An 11,608-nucleotide genomic window follows, 5' to 3' on the forward strand; every position below is an offset into this window, starting at 1 on the left:
CTCCTATTGTTATTAAAAACTGTGCTTCCGTGCTGACACCCTGCCTGGTCAAACTCTTTCGTCTCTGCCAATCAACATCTACCTTTCCTTCCTGCTGGAAGAACGCCTTCATAAAACCTGTGCCTAAGAAGGGTAACCGTTCCAATCTCTCAGATTACCGCCCTATATCTTTACTTTCCTGTTTATCTAAAGCTTTTGAATCAATCCTTAATTAAGATTCAAAATCATTTTTCCACAACTGACCTTCTATCTGATTGCCAGTATAGGTTCCGCAAGGAGCGTTCTACTGGCGATCTTCTTGTTCTCTTAACTGACTTAGCCGTTTCGGTGAAACTTTCTCAGTTGTGCTGAACATATCGAAAGCTTTCGATAGAGTTTGGCACAAGCGATTGCTTTCTAAACTGCCCTCTTTCTGATTCTATTCTTCTCTCTGTTCCTTTCTCTCCGGTTTCCTTTCCGGCCGTTCTATTTCTGCTGTGGTAGACGGTCACTGTTCTTCCCCTAAACCTATCAACAGTGGTGTTCCACAGGGCTCTGTCCTATCACCCACTCTCTTTCTGTTATTCATCAATCATCTTCTTTCCATAACAAACTGTCCTATCCACTCCTACGCCGACGACTCCACTCTGCATTATTCAACTTCTTTCAATAAAAGACCATCACAACAGGTAGTACATGACTCCAGACTGGAGGCTGCAGAAAGTTTAACCTCAAACCTTGCTATCATTTCCGATTGGGGTAGAAGGAACCTTGTATCCTTCAATACCTCAAAAAATCACTTTCTCCACCAATCAACTCGACGCAATCTTCCAAACACCTATCTACAATTCTTCGACAACACTCAGCTATCACCTTCTTCTACACTAAATATCTATCATTAATTAACTCAAAATCTCAACTGGAAACTTCATATCTCCTCTCTCACTAAAACAGCTTCCTTGAGGTTGGGCGTTCTGTATCGTCCCCGTCAGTTCTTTCCCCCCGCACAGTTGCTATCCATATACAGGGGCCTTGTCGGCTCTCGTATGGAGTATGCATCTCACGTGTGGGTGGGATCCACTCACACAGCTCTTCTGGACAGAGTGGAGTCTAAGGGTCGCTTTCACAGTCACGTTTGTTTGTGTTGATCGTTACCAATGAGCGGCGATCGCCGCTACCAACAAGAAATCCGCTTTCACAGTCGTCTTTCGCGGCGCTGTTTGTTTGCATCAGTACCAAAGATTTGAACCTCTGGTAACGGAGCTCTGGTAGCCGCGGGGGCTCCCCAATGGAGCTTACCAATGACATTAATTAGTAAATAATACAAATTCTTGCTCTCAAATGGTTATATTATTTCCTTAAATAGATGTGAAAAAAATATTAAACAATACAGCAACACGTTGCACGGCTTCAATGGTAATATAAGAAAAAAATTAGAAGAATTTGAATGACATGAGCTCACTTCACGTGTTGACCAGTAAACGCCCTGCTGATAATTTCAATTTCATTGTTGCAAAATACACAATAAAAGAGAAGGGAGGATAATACTTGTCACCATTATTCACCTGTTATGTCTTCTTTGTCAAACTCGTATTATTCTAGTTAGCCTAATATGTATGCATAGGGCATATATATATATATATATATATATATATATATATATATATATATATATATATATATATATATATATATATATATATATATATATATATATATAACGAAATCAGCCCTATAAAGTAAAGAATAAATGCGGTCTGATAAATCAGTGTGAATAATGAATAAATGTAATTGATATAGGTGAAGAGTGTCTTGCTGACATCTGCTAATATAAGAAAACTTTAATTAATACTTCTCACCATTATTTCATCTTTTCCGCCTAGGAAATATAAGGCTATCAGCAGATTTGACCACTCTTTCATCATTCTTTCATCATATCTATTCTTCACAATTACTATTTATATTTATTCTTCACGTTTACTTTTTGTACGTTTATTTTTTCATATTACTCCATAATCCTCCGCTCAGCTGATGTAATGTAGACATTTCCCGCCGCTCCGGCATACCAACACTGCCGAATCACGCGCCTTCGTCTTGTCATGATTGTCACCACGCTGGTGGTCGCCGATACCACGAAAACAGCGACTGTGAGAGCAGATCGAGGCGATGGTAGTGGCTGTTACCAGGATGGTAGGACCTTTGGTTAGGGTGCGTACCAGACGACTGTGAAAGCGGCCCTTAGGCTCTTCGTCCCATCAGCTCTCCTCTTCTTACGGATAGTCTTTTACCTCTTAAATTCCGTTGCGATGTTGCCTCTCTTTCTATCTTTTATCGATATTCTCACGCTGACTGCTCTTCTGAATTTGCTAACTGCATGCCTTCCCCCCTCCTGCGGCCTCGCCTCACACGACTTTCTGATCAAGCGCATCCCTATACTGTCCAAACCCCTTATGCAAGAATTAACCAGCATCTTCAATCTTTCATCCCTCACGCTGGTAAACTCTGGAACGATCTTCCCTCATCTGTGTTTCCTCCTGCCTACGACTTCAAGTCTTCCAAGAGGAGGGTTTCAGGACACCTCTTCTCCCGAGACTGATTTATCTTTTTGGCCACTCTATTCAGGAGCAGTGAGTAGCGGGCTTTTTTATTTCATTATTGTTCTCTTTTTTTTTTTTTACGCTCTTGCACTGTCTCCTCTGCTGTAAAAAAGAAGAAAAAAAACTCCAGACGGCACGAGGACGGCAGCAGCGACGCACACGGGACGGGAGCGAGACACGTCCTCCTTCACCCACGGCCGCCAGCAGACTCGATGATGCGTTCGAGGATCCTTCAGAACTGCAGGGTTTACCGGAGTGCTGAGTTATTTGCAACTTACCATAGGCTTGTTGTTGCAACACTCAAGCTTCATGTCAGGACAAGAAGAATCTCGAAATGCAACTCTACTGTGTTCCATCTCGAGAGATTGGAGGACCTGGCATGTGCACAATAGTATGCAGTGACAGTCTCAAATCGGTTTGAAGTGCTCGGCACCCTGGAGGACCCTGTAGAACGGTGGGATACCTTCAAACGCGAGACTCTGCAAGCTGCCGAGGAGTGCACTGGATAGCGCCCGAGATATAGGAGTGGCTTTGCCTCGGTGGAGACGCTAGACTCTAGAGTATATCGAGGGGAATCGCGCTGCCATACTTGCTGGGAACCGGGACCAATACAGGGCTCTGTCACGTAGGACTAGAGCACTCCTGAGGAGTGACAAGGAGAGGTATGCCAGGGGTCTCGCCGAGGAGGTCGAGGGTCATTTAAATGCGAATGACCTCCGACCTGCTTACCGAGCCCTGAAGAAGCTCCGCTCCAAGTCTTCCTCTCAGGTGAGCGCTATCTGAGCAGCTGACGGCTGCCTCGTGTCGGACATGGATGGGGAGAGGGCTCGTTGGGCTGAGTACCTTGAGTAGCTGTATATGGCAGACCCTCCACGTGGGCAGCGTCCAGTTGCTGGGTTGCAGGTGGCGGATGTTTACCCACCCATTGACGAAAGCCCACCCTCTTTGGTTGCGGTCAGAGAGGCTGTGGCTAAGTTGAGGGGTGGGAAGGCACCTGGCGCCTGTAACATCAGCGCAGAGCTGGCCAAAGCTGGAGGTGAAGCCATGATCCACGGGTTGCATGCGGTCTTGACTGCCCTACGGCAGTCCGGTACCATTCCTCTTGACTGGAAGAGGGGGTTGGTAGTCCCTATCTGGAAAGGGAAAGGCGGCCGCCAGGACTGCAACATCCACCGTGGTATTACACTGCTCAGTGTGCCAGGCAAGGTGCTTACCCACCTATTGCTGATGAAGCTGCAGAGACCTGAACAGTCTGGGTTCACGCCTGGTAAGTCAACAACTGATCGTATCCTAGCGCTTCGCGTACTGGTGGAGCGCCGAGGTGAGTTTCGACAGGGGACGCTTGCAGCCTATGTCGATCTCATGAAGGCGTTCGATTCAGTGCAAGGTGAAGCACTCTGGGATCTTCTGCGACTCCTTGGGATTCCTGCGAGGACTATTGGTTTGCTGAGTGGCCTGTATTCTAGGACAGAGAGTGCTGTGAAGTGTGTGTGGGGGGGCTTGCCCAGCTTCTTTCCCGTGAATGCGGGAGTGAAGCAAGGCTGTGTCCTTGCCCCATCGCTTTCCAACACTTGTATGGACTGGGTACTGGGCAGATTGAATGGTTGATTATTGGATCGTTGTGTCTTGGCGCCGCAACTGCAGAGTTGTGGACCAGAGTCATTGCGGAGCATCCATTGGCAATACCAGGGTCACTGACCTTGTTTTTGCTGATGATGCAGTAATCCTAGCGAAGTCGCTGGAGATTTTGGTGATGGCTCTCGGGGCACTGCATGAGGAGGCAAAGTCCTTAGGACTTCAGGTCTCCTGGGCCAAGACCAAGGTACAGATGTTTGGAGGCTTGCTGGATGACACAGTACAGTCTGTTCATGCATGTGGCGAGGACGTTGAGATCTCAGAAAGTTTCACGTATCTTGGTAACGTAGTTCATAACAACGGTGAGTCTGGCCAAGAAGTCTTACGGCGGATTGGTCTGGCCCACGATGTTATGGACTCGCTCAACACGAGTATATGGCGTTGTCGATACCTGTGCAGAAGGACAAAGATCCGGATCTTCAAGTCCCTTGTGCTCCATGTCTTACTCTATGGTTGTGAAACATGGAGACTTGGAGAGGCGGATTAATGCCTTTGGTAATAAGTGTCTACGCAGAATCATGGGATATCGCTCGAATGACTGTGTCAAACCGGCGACTACACCGTGAGACTGATTCGACATATATTACCTGCATAGTTCGTCTATGCCAACTCCGGCTATACGGGCATGTGGCACGTTTTCCGGAAGCTGATCCTGCTTCTCGGGTTGTCTCTGTAAGAGACAATCCAATGTGGAGGAGGCCAAGGGGATGCCCACGGAGTTCGTGGTTTTAGCAAGTCGATAGATCCTGCCGGGAGGTACTCGGGTTTGGAAGGGGGCCTGCATGGAGACTCGTCCCCCGGCGTATGCCCCCACTGATTGATTGATTGAGTCATCAAACAGAGGTGTGGGGATGAGGGCTAGTTCATAGGCGATAACGTTTTTGAAGTTCACATTTCTAGAACTGTCTTGTAATCCAATAACTCTTGAGAAGAAGAATTATATATCATACATGACTTTATGGCCAACTTTTATTCCCTTTCTTATCACGGACATGGTGGCGACTCTTTTTTCAGTATTGTTCCATATTAATTTGGCAAATATTTATGAACTCAGGAAGCAGCTCCTCATCAATGCTTAGTGCCATCTCAACATTCACTGATGATATAACAACGTAACCAGTGGCTAAGTTGGCAAGTTGATCTGGGTCTGCATCATGACTGAGATGGTGGATACACATATCAATTATCGTTCTGATTCCATCTCTGTCTTTCTTATCACTCTCCATACGAGCAACTGACTCTTCTTTGTGAGTCCTCTGGAATCTTTCATCAGCTGTCTCACCTCTCATGCCAGCCAACTAGCTGCACACATGACGGCTGAGAGCCCATGTTTTCAAGGTTTCTGGATTGAGTGTGACTCCAACAATTTCAGCTCGCCAGTGCCCATACCTCATGAAGGTTGATTCTATGAACATGTCACTCCAGATGCCATTCCATAACCCCTCCACATGCCGCATGACATGTTTGTCATTCAGGAAATGAGCAAGGATATCTGATGGTAGTCTCCCAATCGTTCTCAGGTAGATCAAAAGTGATCTGGCATTGTTCGAGTGCCCTGCAGCAAAGCCATATACTATCATTGCTTTCACACACTCTGCATGCAGGGACCAATCTGCCTCTCTGCTTTGACATATGCCATCATGATGAAGACAGACTTTATAAGGTAGTCAGTCCATACCCTACATACTCATGATTGCTCTATTTTCCAAATTCTCCATGGGGTCATCACACTTGACTAAAGTGTCTTGAAGGATTGGTTCAAGGATTACTTCTGCCACCATTCGTCAAGCACGTGAAGACTGTGGGAACTCCTTGCCTGTGAATATTTTCTTTAAGTTATATAATTAAGATTTTTTATTTCCCACTTCTGGAAAGCGACACAAGCAACAAAAAACAGTCCAGCAAACGAGGGAGCAAAAAAAAAAAGATAGTTATTGTGGTATGTCGAAATATCACACTACGTGGCAACAACGCCGCCCTCAGGCGGGTGGCAACAAGGGACAGTCAGTTGCCGGGTAGCGCTCGACTCGACGGGAGGCCTCCGTGCCCTCCCATCTCTGTGCCTCTGTACTCTAGTTTAAGTAGCAGTAAACGGACCTACGGACTCTCACGTGTTTACTTCAACACCTGGACATCACTACAACACACATGGCGCAGTGGAAAGCTACTTAGAGTGCAGAGGGACAGCCAGAGAAGTGACGCGCACCAGCCACTGCCCAGCGGTTCAGCTCAAGATGGCGCGGCCTCATCCTTTGTGAGCCTGTGACGACGGACCGCCGCGCCCCCTGTGGATCATACAGTGTCCAGTGCAGTGCAGTGGGCGTATTTTTTAGTGCCTGTGCTTTCTGCGATCGTGGCCCACCCATGAAGGCACGCAGTCCCTCGCCTTCCCACGACCGAGCAGAGCGCAGCACAGTACATCCTTCCGCACTGAGCCCTGAGGCAGCACTGAAGTATCACGGCGGCGGCGCGACGACAAGCGCGCTGACCGTGCACCGGACACCCATACACGTACATACGCACACACTTGCCCCACTGACGCACCCGAACAGCTGTTCCACGTACACGGCGGCTCAAGTCCTTGACCTTGCAGTCTTACAGAGGAGTTCTCGAGGGGTTGACCCGTTCTCTGTCTGTATTGACTAGCATGCCACAGACACGACAGCAAGCCGAAGCGGAGCAGCCACTACCACAGCAAGAACCGCCCATGGACACTCTGCAGCTCATCAAGTTCCTCGAAGACAGGCGGCGCGAAGACGAGGACAGGCGGCGCCAAGACGAGGACAGGCGGCGCCAAGACGAGGACAGGCGGCGCCAAGACGAGGACAGGCGACGGGCAGAGGAGGCGGAACGACGTCGAGTTGAAGATGCACAGCGAAGGGAAGAATTTCGTGAGCTTCTGACCGCCCTCACGGGCCAGCAGCTGTCGTCGACACAGCCTTCGGAGCGAGACACTCCGCCCCGCCCCGCCCAGCCAACCAAGGCCGTTATACATCCTCCGCCACCCTTACTCTCAGACGTTAACTTTCAGGCGTTTCGGGAGTGGCGCAGGAAATGGACGGATTACGCAACCATGATCGACCTGTCAACTCTCTCCCCACCGAAGCAGCATATCCAGCTACGGATGTGTCTCTCCTCGGATGTGCTGCATACACTGGAATACCGCCTCCAAGTCCCTTGCGACAACACCAAGCCCGTCACTGAGGTGTTGGACGCCCTAGAAGCCCACATCAAGAGCAAGACGAACGAGGCCATACGTCGCAGGGACCTGTTCAGCTGCAAGCAGGCGGCGGGAGAGACATTTGACGACTTCTATGTCCGCGTCAAGAGCCTTGCTGAAGCCGTGGACATATGCAAGTCAGGCGACAACGGATGCGAGGAGACTCAGTTAAAACAAGTACTGCTAATGGGTGTGCGCGATACGGAGTTAGTTCAAGAACTCATCGGCACCATCCCTACGCACTCCCTTGACGACGTGGTGAAGCAGTGCTACGCATTTGAGGCAGCCAGAAATACGGCGTCTGCTATAGCTTCACCCTCACCTGCTGTACGCGCAACGTCTCAGTACAAGCGAGACAAGAAGCTGAAGCAGAGGAAGGCAAGGTCACCTACGCCTACCAAGGAAGCCTGCCACAGTTGCAACAAGTCTCATGTCAAAGGAAAATGCCCAGCTGCGGACTCAATGTGCCACAATTGCGGTAAGAAAGGGCATTGGGCACGCACATCGCGGTGCCCAGCCAAGAACGCTTCCTGTGGCAAATGCGGAATCACGGGGCATTACGACCAGCATTGCCGGAAATCCAAAGCATCAGGGAGTGAGAAGACGAAGGAGAGGCGAGAGCAAGGATCTACGAAGTCGAACAACCGCAGCAGTGTGAGGCGCGTTCACTCCACATCTCGTGCCCCGCCCATGCCCCCTCCTACCATCTCTGTCACTGTCACCCACCACAAAGGATCGGGCGTTCTGTCCATGCTGCCGGACACGGGCGCCGATGTGACAGTAATCGGACCCGAGCATCTTCGAAGCCTCGGATTGTCCATCAGTGACCTTCAGCCATCACCCACCGACCCAAAGTACACAGCCGACGGGTCGCCCATGGCGCCTGCCCTTGGCTCGTTGCAAGTGGAGATCAGTGTGAAGCAGAAGACGACGACCGTGTGGATGGACGTACACGAGGGCACACCGAACCCACTTCTGTCATGCCACGCCTGCCGGGAGCTAGCACTGATTCCTGAACGCTTCCCGCAGCCAATCGCCAAGGTCACGCATGCGAACGTGTGCACGTCCAACGGAGCACAGAGCACACTACCACTTCCCTTCACTAACGTCACATCGACTGCAGAAGCCAGGGCGTATTTTGTGAAGGAATACAGTGACGTGCTGGTGTCCAAGGCAGACCTTCACGGCTCACAACTTCGACCGATGACGGGGCCGCCGATGAGAATTCATCTCCGGGAGGACGCGACGCCGTTTGCCATCCACACGCCTCGGCAGATCCCGCTGGCCTTCCGTGAAACGGTGAAGACTGAACTGGAGTCAATGGTAGCACGGGGAATCATCACCCCTACAGGAGACGAACCTTCACCCTGGTGCTATCCACTCGTTGCAGTAGCTAAGCCCAGCGGAGGTGTGCGCATAACCACGGACTTGTCGAAACTCACAGTCAAGTTTCACGTCCCGCACACCCGTCGCCCACACCCTTTGCAGCCGTTCGGAGCATCGACCCTAAGGCCAGGTACTTCACCACCATCGATGCGCTCTGCGGATATTGGCAGCTTGAGCTGGCTGAACAAGACCAGCCACTCACAACATTTATCACACCCTACAGCCGGTATAAGTACCTACGCGGACCTATGGGGTTTGCTGCTACAGGCGACGCCTTTTGCCTCCGTGGAGACATGGCACTGCAAGGAGTCCCAAACTGCGTCAAGGTAGTGGACGACGTGCTGGTATACGGTGAGGATTATCTACAACATCTTCACCATGTCAACACCGTCCTCGCCAGGTGCCGAGCAAGTGGCATTACGCTCAATGCTGAGAAGTTCATCTTAGCAGCGCCTGCGGTGAAGTTCTGTGGCTTCGTACTGTCCGCCAACGGAATCGACGCAGACCCTGAGAAAGTACGGGCCATCACAGATTTCCCTACACCAGCCAACATTACTGACCTGAGGTCATTTATGGGTCTTGTCAACCAGCTGACTGAGTTTACTCCAGAGATCTCCGCAGCGGCCCAACCTCTACGACCTCTCATGAGCCCGCGACGTGCATTCGTGCGGACTGTCGACCACGAGCAAGCCTTCCAGAGGGTCAAGGCAGCCTTATCGACCCCACCACAGTTGGCAATGTTCGACCCCCAGCTACCCACCACTCTGCAGACCGACGCCTCACGGCTGAATGGCATCGGGTACGCTCTGCTGCAGGATCACGGAGGAGGCAAGTTCCGGCTCATTCAGTGCGGCTCTCGCTTCCTTACTGACGCGGAGACCCGCTACGCCACGATCGAGCTCGAGATGTTAGCAGCAGTCTGGGCAATGCAGAAGTGCAGCTTCTACCTGAAAGGGCTGCACCACTTCGAACATGTGACTGACCACCGCCCGCTCATACCAATTCTGAACAACTACACCCTTGACGCTGTTGAAAATCCTCGACTCCAGCGTCTCAAGGAGAAGCTGTCGCCGTACATCTTCACAGCACGGTGGCGTGCGGGAAAGACTCTATGTATCGCCGATGCACTCTCCCGTCATCCAGTCAGCCACCCCAGCAGCGACGACGACATGCTCTCCGACATCTCTGTCAAGGCCGCGGTTACGCTCCGAGCTATCCAGACACTCGCCGAGCCCAACACACAGGCCACGACAGACGACAGGAGGATGGAAGAACTGCAGCAGGCCGCACGTGACGACGAGCGTACACCAGGCTGCTCGACTGCGTACGAAATGGGTTCCCAAGCCATCGGTACGATCTCCATCCCTCACTCCTGCCGTATTGGAAACTACGCGACGAGCTGTACTGCGACGGTGACCTTGTGCTCTATGGCCCGCGCGTCGTGGTCCCCGCCACCCTGCGCCGCTCCGTGTTGGCCCGCTTGCACGATAGTCACCGTGGAGCCGAAGCCACCAAACGCCGGGCGCAGCAGACGGTGTTCTGGCCCGGAATAAATTCAGACATCACCAACGTCGTCCGCGCCTGTGATGCCTGCCAGACGATGTTGCCGAGCCAGCAGAAGAGCCCTACCTCAACGATGACCGCCCCACACGCCCATTCGAGTCCGTGTCGGCAGACCACTTCACCGTGGCTGGAAAGGCGTTCCTCGTCATCGCAGACCGTCTGTCGGGTTGGCCTGCTGTCGCCCCCTGTGGCAGGGATACTACAGCCGCCGCCACCATCCGCCAGTTCCGGTGCTATTTCCGGGATGTGGGAGTCCCCGTGCGTTTACGTACCGACGGAGGACCCCAGTTCACCAGTCGGGAATTCACCGAGTTCCTGGCGCGTTGGGGAGTGAAGCACGTGGTAACGTCACCCTATCACCCGCAGTCGAACGGACACGCTGAGGCAGCCGTGAAGTCAATCAAGCACCTCATCACGAAAGTCGCTCCCTCAGGCAACATCGACTGCGAGCCGTTCGACAGGGGTTTGCTCGAAATACGCAACACCCCGAATCACACTGGACGCTCCCCAGCCCAGATTTTGTACGGCCGTCCCCTCCGCACGTGCGTGCCAGCCCACCCCGAGTCATTCAAGCAGGAGTGGCAGGCCAAGTCGGAGGAGTGCGACCGCCGTGCAGCACAGCGAGCAGAGGACATCACGTCTCGCTACAACCAGCACGCCCGCCCCCTGCCTGCCCTGCAGATCTCGCAGCAGGTCCGCATTCAGGACCACACGTCCAAACGTTGGGACAAGGTGGGCAAGGTGATGGGCCGTGGCAAGTCACGGAAGTACCAGATCCTGCTACCAGGCGGCCGTATTCTGTGGCGGAACCGGCGCCACCTCCGCCCAGCTGTCATCGCCGCCGAGGACCTCACACCTGCCGTCGAAGACCACCCAGAAGCACCTACTCCTCGCCGCTCCCGCCGCCTGAACAAGGATGAGGCTATACCAGCAGACGAGGGAGACGTAGCTCAAGACAGAACTATGAGCTAAAGGGGGGAGGGAGGTGTGGTATGTCGAAATATCACACTACGTGGCAACAACGCCGCCCTCAGGCGGGTGGCAACAAGGGACAGTCAGTTGCCGGGTAGCGCTCGACTCGACGGGAGGCCTCCGTGCCCTCCCATCTCTGTGCCTCTGTACTATAGTTTAAGTAGCAGTAAACGGACCTACGGACTCTCACGTGTTTACTTCAACACCTGGACATCACTACAACACACAGTTATAATCAAATAAAGCTAGTCCTGTA

General features: G+C 51.9%; 1 protein-coding gene across 1 annotated transcript; it reads left to right on the forward strand.

Annotated features, from left to right (window-relative positions):
* The first annotated feature begins 6,858 nt into the window (after nucleotides 1-6,858).
* LOC126991139 (uncharacterized) lies at nucleotides 6,859-11,352 on the forward strand. The gene is made up of 3 exons (XM_050849889.1): nucleotides 6,859-8,947; nucleotides 9,085-10,119; nucleotides 10,415-11,352. The coding sequence occupies exons 1-3, from the start codon at nucleotides 6,859-6,861 to the stop codon at nucleotides 11,350-11,352; spliced, it is 4,062 nt and encodes a 1,353-aa protein (XP_050705846.1).
* Nucleotides 11,353-11,608: the final 256 nt, after the last annotated feature.

Source organism: Eriocheir sinensis, chromosome 6, assembly GCF_024679095.1.
Source record: "Eriocheir sinensis breed Jianghai 21 chromosome 6, ASM2467909v1, whole genome shotgun sequence".
In the NCBI taxonomy this organism is placed as follows: Eukaryota; Metazoa; Arthropoda; class Malacostraca; order Decapoda; family Varunidae; genus Eriocheir; species Eriocheir sinensis.